Source organism: Coenobita brevimanus, chromosome 62, assembly GCF_032717465.1.
Source record: "Coenobita brevimanus isolate Jiangsu-jjx chromosome 62, ASM3271746v2, whole genome shotgun sequence".
Classification (NCBI taxonomy): domain Eukaryota; kingdom Metazoa; phylum Arthropoda; class Malacostraca; order Decapoda; family Coenobitidae; genus Coenobita; species Coenobita brevimanus.
The window spans coordinates 2,894,320-2,916,468 of NC_137015.1; the positions used below are offsets into that span (position 1 = coordinate 2,894,320).

The window sequence follows — 22,149 nt, forward strand, 5'->3', positions numbered from 1 at the left end:
TAAATCTGATGCCAATAGCCTCTGCAAATAAAACACTAGATAGATACAGACATAGATAAATAGACAGATAGTTATATGGAGGTAGGAAAGAATGGATAGTTAGATGGATGGATGGAGGGATGGATGAATAGGTATAGACAGATAGATAGACAGGCAGATAGACAGATAAATGGATGGATGGATTGATAGACAGATAGACAGACAGATGGACAGATAGATAGACAGACAGACAATAGACAGATTTTCAATCTTATTTTCTTTTTATCTTTTCTTTAAAAATTCTGGTATGCTCGCAGTGAATATCAGTCAAGACTTCATTTCTTCAATCCTATAATTATGCCGTATTCTCAATTATGCCGTATTCTCAGTTATGCAGTATTCTCAGTTATGCCATATTCTTATTTATGCCGTATTTTTTTTCAATGATGCCGTATTCTCAGTTTCCTTCCTGTTAACTCCAGATGATGTTACTTGGATCAGGGGAGACATTTTGAATTGGACAGGTTTATAGCTTTCAGTGACCATTCACTACAAAAGGCCTTCAATAAACTGAATTAAAATCGTTTGAAGGCTGTAAGAACATAATCAAAACAACACGTCAGCTCATCAGTGGATTCAATATAGTCGGTGTGCATTTTTACCTGCATGGGAGAATTAAGAGACTAAATCAAAAATATACGATAGGTGATTCAAGAGCTTCAGTATAGACGGTGCAAATCTCCATCTGCCTGGGAAAAATAACAGAATGAAACCACAGAGAACGTCAACTTAGTTAAAGGATTCAATATAGACGGCACGCATCTTATCTTCCTGGGAGAAATAACAGAATAAATCAACAGAATACGTCAGCTTATAGTCAAAGGATTCAATATAGACGGTGCGCATCTCTAACTGTCTGGGAGGATTAAATGGAGGGAAGCGCTCACCCCACCTGACTTTCAAGGCTAACCAGATCCAAGGAATGTCCGGGTTTACTATCCTTATTCACAGACTTTCTTGGGCTTACGTTCTACGTACGATAGCTATACTCCTTCTACTCTTACTTGGCCTAAAACTGCCTTCCCCCCATCTTGAACGCTGGGTTGTAAAAATAGATTAATACTGGAATATAATGCTAGTCATGAAGAAGTGCTGTGGAGAGGATGTACAGCCGGTGCATTATCTTTTTCTGTCAATGAGCAACAGGGTTGGGGAAAAAAATCAGATTTTTTTAATTTAAAAAATCGACTTCTTCTTTTAATTAAAATCAGATTTTTTATTATAATCGATTTTTTTCCTTTTTAGAAAATTTTCACTATTATTCACATTTCACGTTTTATACAATAATGCACGCGTTTTCTCTGTGTAATATGTTTAAAGCCATTCTTGTAATATATATATATATATATATATATATATATATATATATATATATATATATATATATATATATATATATTTACGGTGGGTATAATTTGGCTCAAATATCTGTATGAAAAGGTTATTATAATTAATAAAGCTAGTACTTACGTTAAAAAGATGTACTGTACTAGTAAAACCACAGTAACCAGTTAAATACAGCACACCAAATTTAGTGATGTAATATTGACGAATAATGCAGGCTGAGTACAAAGTATCTCTATCAGAGCCATATATAAATACAAAGAATGACAAGAGGTATATTCACCCACTAAATATACCAAGCTGACATTCCCATTGAGTGAGAAGCTCTGGGACAAGTTCAGTACAAGTCGTATCTGAACAGCCAGGAATATGTCCTGAAACCTCCAGTGTGTTGTGACTTAGTTTATTTGTTTGTAACTTTTTAGGTAATAGTGATAGATAGTAGCATATTATTGTATTTAAAATAAACATATTCTGATTTTAATCAGTGATTTTATTCTCTCTGTTTATAATCGATCATAATTACTTGATTAAAATAATTTTATTTTAATCATGCCAACCCTGCTGAGCAACGTGAAATAGGCGGCAAAAGAACGAAAACCTGGGCCAGGTTAAGGTGAAAATTTTAGGTGGACTTCTCCTACCAACGTCATGACATTCCACTATAATAGCGAGGCTAGAATGGGTGCTGGGTGACATGTGACAGTGATATATGCAGTGAATTATGGTGATATACAGTGACTTGTGGTGATTTCCCGTCATACTTCCTGTTACCACTTATCCTCTGAAATCATCACTACCGCCACCAGCCATTTTTTCCCAGCTACCACTACCAGCATCACCAGCAACCCATCTCAGCCACTACCATTACTATCACCATCAACCATCCGTCTCGATTACCTCTAGCACCACTGCCACCATGCCTCCCTTCCTACCATGCGTACCACCGTCTTCATCATCCTTGGTACTGCTACGACTACCCTCATCCTCTACTTCCTCCCCACCATTATCACCACTACCATGCATCACCGCCACCACTACCGCCATGTATCCTTCCCTCCCCCTACCACCATCCCTCTCCTCTCCTCCTACCACCACTGTCTTCATCTTACCCTCCCTCCCCACCACTATCATCACCATTCAGCCCTACCACCACTACCATTATCACCATTCAGCCCTTCCACCACAGCACTACCACCCTTCCTGCCAACAACCACCGCCACTCAGTACCACACCCTCGCCTGTTATATGCTTAGTAACTATTTGCCACTTAAGCCTACCCAGCCACCTAATCGTGTAATCCCAGGGCCACGTAAACACTCGACATCAAGAAGCCTGATAGAGTAGCTAAGCCCAAGTGGGGGGAAAACCGTAATCTCCTCTGTGCGATTTTTTTCCCCTACAGCTTCAGGGAGACCTCTCGTAGTACAGGGTCTGGGGAGGAAAGGGCACAGAAAAGACGGATCACCTCCCCCTCAGCCTCCCTCCCCCAAAAAAAATAATAATGATAATAATTCCTCTTACACATAAAACTATAATGTAAATGTCCTGAAAACAGGGGGAAAATCCAGTTGTGGAATAACAAAAAGGGCAGATTTCAAAGAGCCCTAAGTTTTTTTTTCTTTTTCGTTCTTTCTTTCCTATTAAGATGCGGATCATCTCTTGTATCGCCTCTGTCCGCCTTTCTCACATACTCCCGGACTCGAGGTGCTTCACTCCCGCAGACTTTAGCGACTTTAACGAAAACACACCACGCCACACCAAAGGCATTTATGGAAGGGTCCTGAGACTCCCGCAGTAGTAGGCTATTTTTTGGAAGTGTTTATTGGTACTTAGGTTACACTGTAAAATTTGAAATATTCTGAAACAAGCAGGGTCACCGAATAAACGTTGTGCCGCTGTTTTCAATGGCGCAAGGTGACGAAGAAGAGGAGGAGGAGAAGGAGAGGATAAAGAAGAAACTAATTCTCCAAAGGAATATCAACTTTTCTCTTGCTCTTACTTCTGCTGGGATTATATCACAAAATTTATAATATTCGAAAACGAACACACAAACTAAAAGCAAGTTGTGTCATTCTTCAGTGGTGCGTGATGGAAACCCCCGGAGACATAATCCTAAAAGTAAATCGACATTAAACTTCCGTTCTTCATTCGTATCACTACAACATGCATGATATTTTTAAACGAGACAGGCAAAATAAAAACTGCATTTGTCCCTGACGGCTCATGTTCGGCATTCAACGGCCAGTGAGCAGCGAGGACTTGATCAATATTTACTAGTTGGCAATTCGTGTTATTGCCTCTCTCCCTCCACTTCTCTCTCTCTCCTTCGTTTTATACCCCCCTTCTCCCTCACCTTTTTTGTTTTATCTGTCTATTCTCCCCCCTAACCCTCCTCACCACTTTACATCCCTTCCTTCTCTCTCTCTCCCTCTCTCTCTCTCTCTCCACATCCCTACGTGCTCATTATTTCTCTCCATCATTCCCCTTCTTCCTGTCTCCCCCAACCTCTCCCTCTCCACATCACTAAAATGCCTCTTGTTTCTCTCCCTCCCGGCTTTTATGCCTTTTATCTCCCTGCCTCTCATACTCAGCATCCCCTACACACTTATCCTTTCCCTCCATCCTTTCTTACTTTCTCTTCTTTCCAACCTCTCCTACAACACTTGCTGTTTCTCTCCATCCTTCCCCTTCTCTCTCTTCTCATCAAGCTCTCCTACACACTTATTCTTTCTCTCCAACCTTCCCTCCCCCACTCTCTCTCTTCTCCCAAACCTTTCCTGATCATCCCTAACCAACCTATTATATCTCTCCATCACCCTACCTCCTCCACCATTCTCCCCACCAGTGCTATCTCCATTCCCATCTCTAACCTATCTACCCTCCCCTTATCTCCTCCATACTCCCCTATTTTCTTCTCCACATCCCTCCCTTTCCTTTCGCTGTATCTAATCTCTATTCCTCTCCCTTTCCACTCTGGTCTCCCTCCATCACCCCTCTCTCCCTCTCTAGCTTTCTCCATTATCCCTCTCCAGTACTCACCGTTCTCCTTCCTCCTCCTCCACTCTATTCTCCCTCCATCTTCTTATCCTCCCTAACTTCCTTCCATCCTCTCATCCCCCCCAACCTCCCTCCATCCTCTCATTCCCCCAATCTCCCTTCATACTCTCATCCCCTCTAAACTCCTTTAATCCTCTCATCCCCCCTAAACTCCTTTAATCCTCTCATCCCCCTCTCTTTAATCTCTCTCCAGTGCTTATTCCTCCCTATCCTCCCTCCATCCTCTCATCCCCCTTTCTAAATTCCTCAATCCTCTCATCCCCCCTCTCTCCAGTACCCCATTCTCTTGCCTCCCTCTTCATTCTCTCCATTTCCTCTCCCGCTGTGAACTATGATGGTCACGTGATAAGCCAGTAAGCTAATAAGTAGAGCACATTGTGGATGGAGGGACAGTCGTTCAGGTGCAGCGTAGGAGGTGACACACATGCCCTCTGCTTCACGGCTCACGGTTCAGAAGTGTGTGGATTATGGATGGACTAAAAAGACCGGCAACTCGCACAAAAATCCACACGAGAAAAGCAGCAACAACTTAAACAGCAGGTCGGTTCGCATTTATGAGGACTAAACACCACGTGAACCACACTGCTTTTACTCTAACTTGGCCTAAAATTGCCAGCTATCCATCTTGAATACTGTATTGTACAGAAGGCTAACACTATAGACTATGGTGCAAGTCACAAAGAGGTACTATGGAAGGGATGTAGCGTCACAGCCCAGTCTTAGTATGCCACTGAGCTACGTGACATAAGACGCAGATGGACGAAATTCTGGGCCAAGTCAAGTTAAAAGAACTAAAGTGTGGAAATTTTCGCGACAACAACAGTCTAAACAACTGGTCGCTCTGTCCTCGTAAGTATTAATTTTCTACGACGGACGGGTTTACGATTGGATCGTGGACGGACTGAACACCTACAAAACTTGCAAACCAAATCTGAAGTCACGCGAGAAGAACGACAATGATGTAAAATGCTGACTGTGAGAACCCCGTGGAAATATGTCATCGCATCCCAATAACTTGACTAAATTTCGATACGCAGTAAGCACATGCATATAGCGATAACAGTCTGCCTAAATACAACTGTGAAATAAAAGGAGGGGTGGACAGTTGAAAAACTTCGCATGAAAGCTGAAATACCGTGCAATACTCCAGTTTTACACAACTAGGGCAAACTGTGAAGAGAAGTTATCGACAATATAATCGTTGATACAGCAATCGACCGTCACAATGGCTACAGCAGAGATTAGCCTCAAAAGGGTAAGTCAACAGCAACTTTTCGTAGTCTTACACAACCAGTACCGTCACCACAAGCATGATTACACCAGAAAATCGCCCAAATTCTACAACAATCATTTATTTTTCCTTTCTTTCTTCATCATCATCTTTTTCCTCTACTACGTCTTCTGTTATTACTTCTCCCCCTTCTTCTCCTTCTCCTCCAAATCTACATCTTCTTGTTTTACTTTTCCTTCTGTTTTCTTACACAATTGTACCACTAATTTAGTGAAAACAAGGAAAACACAACCCCGAAACATATTTTTTAAAACATACTATTACCAAGAAAAACATATGAATCAGATAATTTCCTCTAACTCTAAAGCATCGCCTAGTTTTTACCATTTACACATTTACAATAATAATAATAATAATAATAGTAAGAGTAATAACAACAACAATGGACAGAAAGACAGCAAAAATCAGTAAATTTTCAACAGTTCTGAAGCAGTATGTAGGGAAGCTGAAAATATTGACATTCATACACAGAAATATGAATGAATGGAAAACTTCACGACCGCATTCTAGGTGGCAAAGGAAGATCCTGACATTATTTTGCTTGTTTTGTCCTCTCATAGCGATATATAAGCTAGCAGTCTGAATCAGTAACATACTAGACGATTTTGATGCTTAATATGAAGAATAAATCGCTAAGAAAGAGGAGTTACGTAAGTTCCAAAGCAACTTAGAGAACGGCCCTTAACCCCTGCAGTCCGGTACTTATTTTCCCTCTTGATTCTTGACACCTACTCAAAATTTTATTCAACTTAGGCGAGATGTTTCAAAATGCACAGGTTAGCTTGAGCCGTAATTAACCCACTACTGCTACATAGATTTATTTATTTTTTTAACAGAACATGAAGAGACGGAAAAACAAATTAAATAAAAAAAAATCCATACATCAGATTACAGGTGTCCTCAGTTCATTAAAAAAAAAAAAAAAAAAAAAAAAAGGAACACCTGGACTTAACTGGTGTATCTTGAAATCGTCATGAACTAGCAAGAACAAAAGACAAGATAACCCCTCGGACTGAAAGGGTTAAGCATGAATTCAGTACTGTACTTACCAATTACACGTCAGTATTGGTGAATGAAAGGTGGAGTTGGTTCGCTATGAGAAGCCGAAAGGAGTCGCACTGTACAACTTCGATCAGAATCTGAAAGCAGAAATTAAACTTGTCACTAAAGACGTGTCACTGTGCTTTGTTACGTGAGCATAATGGTGCTAAGGAGGGACGCCTTCATGTACTGGCACTGATATAACCGGACGGCTCTACTGCCTGGTTATATAGACTCCCTCAACTACTTCCCTATCCCCTGAAAAGAGGGTGGTAGAATGCAGAAAGGCAACTGCTATCTGCCGAGTTTACGTTTCAAATGAGTCTGGAACCACCGCCACCACAACGATAATAATAATAATAATAATGATAATAATAATAATAATAATAATAATAATCTATCTATCTATCTATATACCTAGGCTGCTTCCCCCAAGGAAAGGGAGGTAGCCGAGACAGGACGACTCACTCTCCATTTACTCATCCATTCAAACACATTCATTCGCATCTCTAGCATTCAGATCTTCCTCTATCAACACCTGACAATCTTCCATTCACACTTCCAAACATAGATTCCCCCTTCCATTTCATCTTCGTTTCACTCAAAGCTAACACATCCAACTTTCTTCTCACAAACATTCTCCCAATCTCCTCCCTTTTAGCCTCAATCGTACTACATCCACGCACATTCATAGACCCAATCTTCAGGGTACGGGGATAACTCCATCCCCCATCCCTTTCTCTGGCCTGTCTCTTTTTAGGAACTACAAAACAGAGGAGGGGGTCCCTAGTCCCCTCACCCCGCCCCTTTTAGTCGCCTTTTACGACACGCAGGGAATACGGTGGCAGTATTCTTCCTAACACAACCTGGCCGCAGAGTAGTAGTACCACCCCATAGTGCGGCCAGGTTGTGTCCCCCCCGCCACAGGGGGAATAATAATAATAATAACAATAATAATAACAATAATAATATGAGCATAGTAAGATATTTCCCCTGCTTTCATCGTTGGCTTTAATTATTGCTGTAGTCAGAACCATGTGGGACTACCATCTCAACCATGCAGATGAGGTTCAGTGGTGGAATGGTAAGCACATCCAGTTAAAAGCTAGAAAAATCCAAGTTGACTCAATGACCGGTCAGACTCATGGACATAAGTTGTTTTCTTTTTCTCTCTCTCTTTTCTTTCTTGCTTTTTCTTTTTTGTCCCTGTTCACCCAGCAATACACTTTGGGGACCTGGATGGAAGTCCGATTGTTCCGTGTCATATTCAAGGGGGAGTTTTGTGACTTGGTAAAACTTTCTTGGGTAAGATTCTTGTTTCAGCTCATCCTGGACCGGCTATTTTATTTATTTATTTATTTATTTATTTATTTATCATTTATTTTTTGGTATCTTGGAGGGGAGGGTCTGTACTTCGCTCTCACCTGTACAAACACCTGATCTCAAATCTTTGTTTATTCTTCTCGTTTGCAATGGATTAAGTGAACACATATTTATTCCTATTGATTTATTTATTGATTTATTATTTATTTATTTATTTCGTTTCTCTGTTTCTTTGCTGCTGATTTATGGTTACGCATAATACGAACAGAAGTTTTATCCCTTCACTTCAATGACTTTTTTTTTTTCCCCTGATCACGCTACCATTGGTCTGTTTTACGCAGCGTAGGGATGGACTATGTTGTGAGGGGCTGAGGCTGATGAAGTCTACAGCAAATTCTCCCGGGTAGAAAAATTTCCCGTATGCTGGAGAAGGTGTGACGGTGACAAGAAAAAAATAAAGACAGATAAGTAAATGAGTAAATAAATACACAGAAACACATCTGGTTCAAGGAGCGAATATTGCACTATGTCGCGGTCGCACATCAATTCCATATGTTCTATATACCCAACATTATACAGCTCAGCTCACAACAACTGGGAAGGGTTTTGTTAGATATCATATAGAAGGATAAAAATAGTGCTTCCTGAAAAAACATAAGAAAACAGAGGATATAATCATCGGTCAGTGAGGTGTGGTGGAAATGGGTACATCACAGTTTACGTAAAAGAAATGCCGTAATAGATAGACAAACTTGGTAATGGGTGGCAACGCAGGGGTGAGGTAAGGGGTAGAGGCAGACAGAAAACAAGATGGACAGATAAAATGCACAGAAGCAAGATAGAGAGATGAAATTCACAGATTATTTGTAACACTGGATGGAACAGATTAAAAACCAACAGGTCAGAGTGGAGAAAAATGGTAGAGGCCTTCGTCTAGCAATGGACTGTCTCAGGATGATGAGGGCACAATACCTTGAAATGGAGTTCTAGTAAATATTGTTAACACTGTATCATATATGCTTACCTGACCATATAAGCAGTGTTTAACGGGCACTGCTACGCGAATGAACGAATAAATAAATAAATAAATAAATAAGGCTACAGATAATTGATACACCGTAGTAATCTAGTGGCGCCATAGTGCCTCCAGTGCAAGTGCAACATCAACTTATATATCAAGAGCGGCGGCGTCTCGTTGCACAGCCTGGTTTTGTGTGGCCCTCAGCTAAGCAGGCAAGAAAAGTCTACGGGTTTTACACTCCAATTTCATAGTTAAATTTACGACCACAATACAATAAGGGATGACGATTACGGGATTTGAGACTAGAAATTACTGTACCACCGTATGATGTGACGTAATAAATTTCATGTAAAATATGGTTTTAGAGTAAGCTAAAAGAAAGTCATACGCGAAAACTTGTAGCTTCACCTTTGGGGATGGTGTGGATAGTCATGCTTTTGGCAATTCCCTTTTATATGTTCAGTATACAGTTTGAATGGTTGGGAGGGGAAAAACAGGCAAAAGCTTGAGTTCTTTATTTCTCTACACAGAGTCCATTCTCAGAAACTGTGCAAATGTGAGGAATTTAACTATTTTTATACACTGAACTACCCTGGGACTTTTGTCTTGGTTAAAACTGATTGGCTGTTCTCCTCTATTGTGTTTACCTGAGCTGGTGGTCTTATCTTGACTTGACCCCACACCTTCCTACGCCTAATGGCTCCCTCATGCCCTCTCATTTGGTGAGGTCAAAGCTGCACCTGCTGCAGTGACTGACCAACAAAAGCCGTCTCTATAATTAGTAACTTCCTTTGTACATATGTGTGCTGCCTCTAAAGGTTTTCTCATCTTTTTGTCTAACTCCTGCTTTACAATCTTCGGTTCATACCATTTTGTTAGATGTCGGCACTGATCTGTATGCAGGACTATTGAATTTGAAGTGCTATAAAAATATCTAAATCCCTCACTTTTGTACAGTCTCTCTGTGGATGGACTGTGTAGGCCGAAACGTTTGAGAAGTAAAGAATTCAAGCTCTTTCCCATTTTTTCCCCTCCCATCCACTCCTATCCATGTCAAAATAAACCAAGCACACTGTCTGAAGTCGTGTGTGTGTGTGTGTGTGTGTGTGTGTGTGTGTGTGTGTGTGTGTGTGTGTGTGTGTGTGTGTGTGTGTGTGTGTGTGTGTGTGTAGAGGTGGGCAGGTTAATTCAAAATAACTTTCTCTCGGATGACATGAACTCCCATCGTTTCTTATTACCCTGGTCCTGCCTATTGGATACCAGGTACTTAGACATAGGTACAGACCGAAGGATACGTCTGTTCTAGTAGGTGTATATTAGTTTGACTCACTTTTTACAAACAAGCTTGGCACACCCACCAAACCTCAGGATTTAGAGCATCAGGTCGCGTACCCTAGCCCTAATTTAGCAACCCAGATTTCATTACGTTCCATGTTTACAACCGCTTTTTACCAACTTGCAAACAAGCTTTCAATCTGGCTTAAAACCTAATATGGCGGGGAACACCGTGATGGGGTAACACTGTGTCTTGTGTTGCAGTACAGTAGGGTGATGGCAATTCAGTAAATGGAGGGCAGGGAGGCTCCTCGCTCCACCAGCAGGCTTCTGGAGTGGCTCAGGGCACAGAGGCGGCTGGTGTGGCCTCTCTCCATGCCGTCACAAGTCCGCTATGAACACGTCTCTTACTCTGCCGTCGAGGGTAATGACGATAGTAATGACGTCGAAATTAAGGTTCGTAAGGCGTTCAGTGGCAGTGAGGAGTTTTTCGTGCTTAGTGGGACTTGATTTTTTTTTTTTTCCCCTCTACTCGTATTGTTGAAACTGGTTCTCTGTGGGGCGACCTGTTCGTCCGAGTTGTTATTTTCTTTTGTTGATGTTTGTTGGGCTTGTCGAAGTTCATTGTATCTTTTGGCGCAGTATCAGAAACGGAGGTAGTGTTGTGGCTGGTCTGTAATGAAAAGTGCATAGCCTGTTTATTGGGTGGGAAAGAAACATGAGCAGGAGCTTAGGTTGCATAAATTGCGTATTGTAGCTGATTTCTCTATGGATTCGGACAACACAGAGAAAGACTTGGGCTCTGTGTAATCCTAACCGTTAGAGAGAATACACAAGTTTATTTCCTTTGTTTTCCGTCATAATAAGTTAATCTATACTGTGGGTATCTTAGCAAACAGGCTGTGTCTCATACCCAGGGCAAGATTAGAGTTGTGTATTTAGCATGGGCAAACACCTGTATTCCTTCGTGTGCAGTGAGCTTACCAGTGCATGTTGGTCCAGTAATTGTGTTTGGGTTTGCTTAGGGTCGTTAAGGACTGTGGGCCGTATTCTCGTCGGGTATGGAGACTAGCGTCTGTTCCTTAGCGATTTATTGTCTAAACTAACCATTAAAATTCTCTCTCTCTCTCTCTCTGATAAACACACACACACACACACACACACACACACACACACACACACACACACACACACACACAGGGTTTATCATTATTATTATTTGTTGCTGTTGTTATTGTTGCTATTGTTTTGACATAGATTGGTGTTCTAGTACCATGTTTGTCGTGGCTGTTGTCATTACCCTAGAATGAATTATGCGACTAGGGGTACAAAATGAGACCTATCCTGTTATATGCTAATCAGATATGGTCCCCTCGCTTCATAAAGTACACAGAGCCATCGATAATGTTCAGGGAAGAGCTACATGTTTGAGACAAGTAATATAGTGTGAGAGACTAAGGTGACTCAAAGGGTAACGTTGGTACTTTGAAGATTAAGAGGCAATATGACGCAAATACACAAAACCCCGGGAGAAATTAACGTAAAATAAAAAGGGGAACATTAAAAACAGATGTAGGGAAATATCTAGTTACAAAAAAATCTGGAACTAAATGAAATACTGCCAAGAGCTGTAGACTACTGTATCCTTTTGAACATAAATTATTCTGGATTGTCGATCTTTTGCAACTTACGTATATTTCACGCAGTTGAGTGATAGAAAAAGGCAATACTACAGCTCTATATCCTTTCCTTATCACTTCTTCGTGACTATTACCATAATCTAGAGCTAATCTATTGCTACATCCCAGCACTCAAGATGAAGAAATGGCAGTTTTAGGACGCCTGTAATTTGGTGTATGGATTTTTTTATAATTTGTATTTCCTTCTTTTGTTCATCTTCTGATTTTTAAAAAAGTAAGAAGAGTATACTGTAGGTGCACAATGCGTAAAAACAATAGAGATGAGACGGTATAATGTCTTTCAGCTCCTGGGTCTTCTAAGCTGAATAAAATCGTCTGGAGTTAGTAAATATAATAGGGAATGACAGTAAGGGGAGTTAAGCACACAGACTACGTTAGAAATATAATTGGGTATGGCAGTAATGGGGTTAAGCATTTAGACTTAGGCAGAAATATATTGGGGTATGGCAGTAAGGGGTTAACCTGGAAATATAATAGGGTATGGCAGTAAGGGGGTTAAGCATATAGACCCAGCCACGACACGGAACAGGCCTGGGCGGCAGTGTTGGCAAGAGGAACTTCACTTTCACCTTCACGAGTCCTACGGCTCCCCCTTTTGGTGGCTCGCCTTCCTCCTTTCACTCCCTCTCTCCTTCTCTGTATGCCTTATCTCCTTTTTCATATGGTGTATGCCTCTCTCTCTCTCTCTCTCTCTCTCTCTCTCTGTTTTATTATGTACCTCTCTTGTGTTGATCTTCCGTTTGTTTTAATATATAACATGTGCATTACTACTTTTTTATTTTCCGTTTTATTTATTACCAAAAAAAATGTATAAGAGAACTAGATGCGGGAGCTTCAGGGTCCTTCAGTTAATACCCTTAGTGTGTGGTGTGGTAGGGTTTGGGAGTCTGATTATGTGCGGTGTGGTGTGGTGTGGGAAGGTGGTATAGTGTGTTGTGGTGTGATGTGGCTTCACTAAAGTCTACGGGAATAACACACCTAATTTCCGAAAAGCGTTACTGAGAGACAGACTGACAGTGCCGCTCCTAGAAATGCCATCTCATCTAAAATACAAATGATTTCCAGTTTCAAGGTGAGACACGGCTACAGTCTGAGATTCTTGTTAATTCCTTTGAACATCTGAACAATAGAACATGTGTGTGTGTGTGTGTGTGTGTGTGTGTGTGTGTGTGTGTGTGTGTGTGTGTGTATGTGTTGCTCCTATAGCAGTGTGATGTGTCACTGAGATGTGGTACTCTGAGGTGTGAGTGAGGTGTTAGTGTGTGAGGTAGTAGTTTTGTGGTGTAGCAGAGTGAGGTGTGTCAACGAGGCGTGAAGTATGACTATGACTAAGGTGTTATTGTCTGTGAGGTATGGCCGTGGGAGACGTGGCTGTTTACTGCACAAGGACGTCTCAAAACGCTCTGTATATAGCTTGCACATAAGAGTTGCATTATACACATTCAAATGTCAAGTTCATCGCTTACATAGCAGGTGTTACATGTTATTCATTTACGTTACCCAGCATCCCTTAGCCGAGATAAAAAAAAATAATTAGGTCAGTAATTTCCTTTCCATCATCTAAGCCCTGCGTCAAAGTCGAATTAAATATAGATCCACACAGAAAAAAAAACAGTATATAACAATGGGTGATATTTTGCTTACTTCAGAATCTCTTTCAAGCATATGAACTCCTTTTCATCTATGAATTTTGAGCTATCTCACGCTGTGGACTGACTAAAAACAATGGCATATAAAAACCTGTGAGTGTAGGCTTCGAATCCTTTCATATATTTGGTGGAGTCTGTCAGTAAATGTTCGTCCTTAACTCTTTCATTAGGATTATGAATTTATATTTTACTCTGGATGCCACTGTACTATTTTTACTCTAAGTTGACCGAAAATTGCCAACTCTATTTTGAATTATTTAACTGTGGCAATAGATTAGCAACTAGAATATAATGTTAGTCAAGAAGCAGTGCTGTGGAAAGAATATAGAGCCGTATTATCATTTTCTTTTCTTTTTTTCCTACCACTTAGTTTCTTAAAATATGCTGCAAAAGAGGAAATGTCTGTGCCAATTTAAGGTGAAAGAACAATAGGCGTGTTATTCTCAAGTTAGAAGGGGCCTCTAAAACTGAAGTGGTTATTTGAAGGCTTAACTCCCTCTCAATGACACCTCTCCCTTAATCAACATTAAAGAGTACGGTGGTAAAAGGAATGAAACGCAAAATGGCAGCGTAGAGAAGGGATCAAAGAAATACACTCGTAAATCATGCCCTTGCGATGCCCTTGTGCGAGGGTATAACATCGACCGGGACTACTGCATAGGAACCCTCCTCATCACCACCGAACCAAAATGGAGGCTGGAGTTGTTCATGTTGTAAACAATCCTTCCTCCCGTCTCTCACTGAAGCATAGGATCTCTCTCTCTCTCTCTCTCTCTCTCTCTCTCTCTCTCTCTCTCCACCACACCCACACGGAATTGTCATTAGTCACTCCGGAGTCTTGCCAGTGTGCGTGCATCTGGGCAGTGTCGTGGACGGCATTTTCATCATGGTGTAGTAGTATGTGAGTGATTTTATTAATTTCACATCTATATTCGTGTTATCCACAATCATACCTGTCAAGGAGGCATGAGAAGGATTTTTTAAGGACCTCAACCATATTTTTTCGCAATAAACGAGTTTTCAGAGTAGTTACCATACAAATTATTGGAAATATTGTTGAGTATTCTTTCCCTGATTAATCTAATTCCCATAAAATTCTGCCCTAGTCGACCAATACTACTACCTTACGCAACAGTATTGATCACTGAGGGTCAGTGTTAAAGAATAACAATATATTGAAGGAATCCAAGTCGGTTATATTTTTCTGCGGAATACATATACTGTTGCGCTGTCGGGTGTATGACTGTGCAATAACCCAGCAGTGTATATGCAGCCCTCGTCGCTCTACCGTCTCTCCCTTCATGTCTGCTACAAAGTTTTTGTTACTCAAAAAGTTTTACGCCTATTCACCAGTGAAACCGAATAACCACCATGATTTTAATATATTAGGATGTTCTGTGATACCTCTCTTGCCCTGCCACGAAGAACGATGAATGAAGAGCCCTGATAGAATTAATTAGACTATATAGGGATTTACGTGCACTGTGGAAGGTGAAGGTGGAGGAATACAGCGACAGCCGACAGAACAAAGTTTATAAAGTGTTGGTGTACAAACATATTTTCAAAAAATGCCTTCTTGAGTCTATCATAAAATGCAACAGTCAAGGGCATAAAACTTCCGTCATCGTGTGACTCACTGACTTTAACCTTGGACAACTCTTCGTACCCATTATGGTGCCTTCGTATATACCGCCGCTTAAGCCACCGACATCTTTTTTCTTTCTGAACACAGTAGCCTATGGTAGTGGTAAGGCTGTAAATGATGTGTGTGTGTGTGTGTGTGTGTGTGTGTGTGTGTGTGTGTGTGTGTGTGTGTGTGTGTGTCTGTTGTAACAATAAATTTCTGTGCAGCGGTACTGAGCAGCGACGGTGGTATGCATACTGCCCAGTCACAATGAGCAACTCCATTTTATCAGTAATACCGATCATATCAGGGCTGCTAAGTGCATACATAACATCATCTGGAGGTAGTAAAAAAAAAAAAAAAAAAAAAAAAGACGCCAATATGTTGAAGTGGTTAATTTTTTCAACTCGTTCACAACGAGGAGTACCACCTTCGTCGAAAAAATAAAAAAAAATGCTTGGCGGTGGCAAGAAATGCAATATAGAGTATGTGACTGAACTGAGATGGAAAACAGTGCCGGTACAATATTTCCTGCAGAGTTCAAGCATGTGAAAATCAGCATTTAAAAGAAGAGAGAGATTACGAAAGGAACAGGAGTGATGCTAATGCAGTTCAAGAGGAAGCTGTCGGATTCCATACGTCAGAGCGAGATACAAGTGTTTCTTAACGATGCAGAAACACTTGTACACTAACACTAATCATAGACCACTCACATGTGCTTGTCTTCTTTATTTATCGTTCTATTAATTCCCTGGTCTGTGTAAGAGTGTATAAGCTACTTGTATATCTTTTATTTCCCTTATTATTACTGATGTGTCCTAGTTTGTTACGATAATTACTGTATCTTTTGTGATAATGTTGGGGTGTTGTTTCATGCAGTATTCGTTCGTATTCAGGTATGCCATCTATAGTACCTACTCTGCATTTGTGAGTTGTTTTCTGTATCACATCTTACTCCGTCAACCCTAAAATGAATGAAGTGTAGCGTTGAGCCAGAATAATACACAGGGCGACATCGAACTGAAGGCTTTATTATGACCTTGCACGATTGACTGATGACACTAAAAATATCGTGCCATTATATTTGGATTTTCACCATCGATAAAGCATTCAAATGTAAATATAACTACATCATAAGTTATGCAGAAGGGTGTATGTAAATAAAGATATACCATAAAGTATACAGAAGGAGGTATGTGCCCCTTCACCACGTCAGTTATGTCCTATGCAAAATAAAATCATGTGGAAGAAACCTTAATATAACACAATGGCATCTTCGCACCGTAGTGGTTATGTAACGTCGTGAAGAAGGTTGCGTCACACCCTTGTTGCTGTGCCTACGTGTGTGTGTGTAATTCACCGGGTCGGTCAGGATCACTTGATGGTCGTTGATCGTCAGCTTTTTGCCCTCCCGGAAGGGAGCTGAGAGCTCATATAGTCCGATCTAAGGGCAAGGCTGTGACCTTCACACACGCACACGCGTCCCCTTGCTCAAGGGGGACAGTAACCACCCACTTCGTCAGTGAAACTTTTCGCAACCTGAGCGAGGCGCGAACTCCCGTCCACCAGTTGGCAAGCGAGAACGTTACCACTGCACCAGCGAGCGGTGTGTGTGTGTGTGTGTGTGTGTGTGTGTGTGTGTGTGTGTGTGTGTGTGTGAGAGAGAGAGAGAGAGAGAGAGAGAGAGAGAGAATAATGTACCTCTTCCTGTCATATAAGCAACCTGGGCCACTCCCACGCCACTAACACCCTTATTAATTCACTCCAACACCGCACCACTTTATTTATACGCTGTCACACTGCCGCTACCTCTGATATCCTAGTGAAATTTACATTGTTCACAGAATATATTCATCAGTATAATTTTAATCATTAGGGTACTCATCATCCATCAGCACGATCATCATTATCATCCTTATCAACATCATCAATTATCTATCACCATCATCTATTATCTATCGTCATCAACAACAACAGCATTATCATTAGTCATTATCCTTATGATAAGTCATCATCACAATCATTATCAAAATTATAACCTTATTACCAGCAGACAGTGAGTGGTCGTATTGCAATCACTGACCTCTTTAAAATATTCAGGTCACTCGTTCCATCCACTAGTCCAGTTCTCCACACAGAGTTAGAGAGAGAGAGAGAGAGAGAGAGAGAGAGAGAGAGAGAGAGAGAATTTAAAGGAAAGCCTACGTCCCCGATGGAATTCGAAGACCAGAAAGTAATCTTCAGCCTTCCTTTCGATATTCCAACCTGCATACAGCACACAACCTTAGACTGATGGCTTGGGAATGACGGGAGTTCAGGGGGGAAAGAAAGTCGCAGCGATATCCAAACTGCCCTTGAGACATGATACAAAGGGTGATTTGCTGTAAAGTCAAGAACTGGTCACTCTGGGTAAATAAAAAATAAAAATGCATAAGAACACCATTGGAGCGATAACCTCCCCCCCCCTTTCTCTCTCTCTCTCTCTCCCCCAGTCGATTCTTGGAAGTTAAGAGATGTGTTACTGTGAACTAGTTAAGTCTCAATTAACCCATCCCTTCTGCATCAAACGCCTTTTTTTTTTTATTATTATTATTCTTACATCCAGTCAGTTTCATTCACGTCATAAAGAGACATTAGCTATAGTCAGTCACGGCTGCATTCTGTATTTCCCGTGGACATATTTAGAGCCTGGAATATCCAAAAATCACTGAGGATATCCTGTGTTCTCATCGTCACACACACACACACACACACACACACACACACACACACACACACAGTCAGTATTCTGCTTTAAGCCAGTTCCCTCACTTCAGTATCCTCACGTCCTTCACATTCACCGCCCGTGTAGCGAGTAAGATATTTTTTGTTCACGTCTGTTTACCTGAAGGTTGTGTGTGTGTGTGTGTGTGTGTGTGTGTGTGTGTGTGTGTGTGTAAGCTTTGTATTTCGATAGGTTTGACATAAAAAGATTAATTTATTTTCTTTGTTAGGTTGGCAGCCATTAGCCACGTGCACTTCTAGGTCATGTTCGAATATCAAGATTCTAGACCAAAACCAAGGTCACGTGAGAAGAAGAAACGAACCTAAAGCCGACGGTTGGCTGCCTATTCCGTGGGCTTTCTAGTTTATCTTTGTTGACGCCATTAACCTTCTCATGACCGACACAAATTTAGTTCTCTATTCCAACAAACGCCAGACCATCTTATTAAACTGTGTGAGTCATGGGAGCCTCACAGAGTTAACCCATATAGTACCATGACGTCTCTTTTTTTACTCCTGCCACCGCACGATGATGGATAATACTACTGGACGATAATAGTTGAGATCCCTCGTGAGGTTTGCAGCAGCATTATTCGTGGGAGTAACACAGCACCGGTAACGTAACAATGGCTAGCAACTTTAATCAGTACATGGTATTCATACTCAGGCCACAAACATTGTTCAGTGTCATATCAGGTATTTATCGGGTTGTGGTTAATGGCAAATCAATGCGTTAACGAAATTCTAGGATTCAGAAGAGGCTTTAAATAAATAAAACCTTTTCATGAAATTAGAGAATGTGGATCCATATGTCTAGTTAGTTGAATATATTTCAAGTATGATCTTAATACTGATATATTTCCTTTTGTACAGATGGACAACAGTGGGTTTGAGAAAGAGAGGGAAGTGAACCATTCCAACCTCTGCAGTCACACTGAAATCCACGCGACGGCACCAGACTCACACGGACCGGTAACGTTTACCATCTATCTACAGTATCTATCTCTCCATCTATCTATCTATACCATGTATCTATCTATCTATCTATAGTATATATATATATATATATATATATATATATATATATATATATATATATATATATAAGAATTGCACATGAATTAAAACAACGTTGCAGTACACAACCTTTCTACTGAGAGATTCTGCTCTCAACTGAATCTCATAGTATTACGTTAAAGTTAATGCTCGTAAAGTGTCATAAATGGACCAACGGTGAGGCCTGACGTTAAGTGCCGTTTGGCGTCAGCCAAAATAAAATAAGTGCTCAGTATGATGAAAGGGTAAAGGTGTCTGACCAATAACCTTTACTCCGGATCTTCATGCTGTCACTCTTTCCAGTTGACTGTGTATGAAAACTCTCGCGAGCACAGGAAATAGCTCAACTAATCTTAGCATTGTGCAGTGCATTAAACTCCTCTGTTGATATCTTGCAAGCCAAAGTGTGAGGAATTTTATACTAAATGGTCAAAGTGCTCCCTGGAACCCAGACAAGCACTATCAAATGATGCGGTCAGTATTGCAAGGCCGCCACTGTTCATAAAATGAGTTAGTGACACATACCAGTTACATGCGCTCTTAATTTATTAATGATGATCTGTATTATTTGTCCACAGGAGGGGCCGGAAATTGAGCACGAGGCAGACTGTGCGTGTGTGGAGAGCCAGACGCAGTGCCGGTGTTCCAACCCTGCACAGCCAAACAGAAAGGTACGTAAACTCTCTTGACCTTCGCACTTTTAACAGCTTCGCAAAGTAACTCTGCAACTTCAGTGCTCCACCCCTGCCCCACCCAACAGAAAGGTCAGTAAACTTTCCTGGTCTTCACACTTTCAGCAACTTCACATCGTAACCTTGTAACTTAATCAGGTATTCGCCAGACAACGTTCTTCAGCTTAGGAGTGACTTTTCACACTGGAAGGGTAAGATACAGGGCAAAGACAGGTGTGTAGAAGTTCAGTCTTCTTACTTTCAACAGCATTACAACATATTTCCGTAACTTAAACACGTAAACTCCGGACGACTATCTACAACCTGGGAGAGACTTCTAGAACTGGTAGGGTTCGATACACCCTTCATTAACCTTTTCACTGGTTTTGACACTATTCTGACGTAATTTTATTGTTTTTTCCTCTTACGATTTTTTTTTTTTTTTTTTTTTTTGAGAAAGGCTTCAAATTGGAGGCTGGTACAGCCTTCATTAATGATTTTATTCAAAATTCAACAGTGAGAGCAGTGAGAACGGCTGTCATTATTTTTATTATAATTAATATCAGCAGTAGTAGTAGTAGATCATTATTACCGTTATTATTATTATTATTATTATTATTATTATTATCATTATTATTATTATTATTACCGGTATTATTTATTATTAATATTATTATTATTATTATTATAATTATTCTTGTTGCTGTTGTTAATATTGTTATTATTATTATTATCATCATCATCATCATCAATTGATGACAAGGAGGAGGAGGATAGGCAAGTGCTAGGGTGCTGAAGACAATGCTGATGTACAGATCTACGCAGTATCATTCCACCTACCACCTAAAACCAAACCACATCCGACAGATCGAGGCGCGGGCATGGGTGAAGCCTAAGGGATGGATGCTGCTGGGGATGGCCGTGGCCCTGGTCGCTTGGACTGCCATTTTCTTCACGCTGGTCGGCCTTGGGTACGTCTAACGGCAGGAGTGAATTGGTGCCGAGATGGATATGACCGCCGATACTGAAGATGTGGAACAGCTTTGAGAGAGGAGTGACTTCTAAACGGCTTTCAGCTCGATAATCCATCTCGGAAGTTTGAAAGTGAAGGAGCTACAAGGAATGTCAAAACTGCTTCCAGCTCTCAGATACCTGTAAATGCGACAGTATGAAAGCGAGAGGTACGAGTGCTTTCTAAACAGCTTTCATCTTGCAAAGACACTGAGGGAGTTTGCAACTGAAAGAAAATCTAAAACGGCTTTCAGCCTTCAAATACCTGTACACCGGAAGTACTGCTAAACAGAAGTGCTTTTTAAACGACTTTCAGTTACCAAATATACAGTGGAAGTTTGAAGGTGGAAGAGTTTCATGATTGAAGTATCTTTTGAAGGGCTTTCAGCTCGAAAATACCCATACACGGGGAAGTTTGAAAGTAAAAGAGTTGCAGGTTAGGAGTAGGCCGTACTTGCTAAACGATTTCGTACAACAACTATGTGCATGTTGCCATTTCTAAACAGATCTAGGAGTCTGAAAGTGGAAGAAATTCTTGGCGGGAGTACTGTACTTTAAAAAAAGGTCTTGTAGAGAAAGTCACAAAACACAGGACGAGAATTTGAGTGATAAGTTTTAAGACAGGAGTGCCTTTTAAACATATTTTTAACTGCAAGTACACCGTGGGGCTTTGAAAGTGGAAGAGCTACAAGATACAGTGCTTTTAAATCCGTTTTAAAGGGAAACTCAGACAGCAGTGCATGTTTCGTAATAAAGAAAACGGCTTTGTGGATATACACAGGGTTAATGAGCAGTGTGGAATTGATATATTTTTAGTTCAACGACGACTTCTCGTTTACCTGCTTGACTAACAACTAAGAACGGTTGTGATACGTGATAAGAAGGATTATGTTAAGCACAGAACCGTACTTTATTTTTCTATGGAGTGTTTGTAGGTGTTGAACGCCTGTATAGTGATAGTCATACTTTATCCATAAACGAGAGAGTTATAGATTTATATATTCCTGATGTATTTTTATAGTTAGTGGGTAGTGCATATAAACCGAAGTGATATATATTTGCGTCTATGCAAGCCGGCTGCTACGTTATAAAGACATTGAAAAACAACCTTCTTAAGAATATTCACTGAGAGATATTACGAAAACAACTCCCTAAGAAGATTCACTGAGAGATATTACCGACCTAATTACATAAGATCTCCCCAAAGTTAAAAAAAAAACCGTCTGGTTGTACCACGCATACTTTCAGAAAAGACATTCATCCGGGAGCCAAGAGTGATAA

At 40.7% G+C, this 22,149-nt stretch overlaps 1 protein-coding gene across 1 annotated transcript in view; it reads left to right on the top strand.

Annotated features, from left to right (window-relative positions):
• Positions 1 to 22,149, top strand: part of LOC145404086 (uncharacterized) — a 201,806-nt gene that overhangs the window by 177,933 nt on the left and 1,724 nt on the right. Inside the window, exons 2-3 of the mRNA XM_080275693.1 lie at positions 19,004 to 19,102; positions 19,765 to 19,857. Coding sequence (XP_080131819.1) covers positions 19,004 to 19,102; positions 19,765 to 19,857 — 192 coding nt within the window. The remainder of the gene's footprint in view (positions 1 to 19,003; positions 19,103 to 19,764; positions 19,858 to 22,149) is intronic.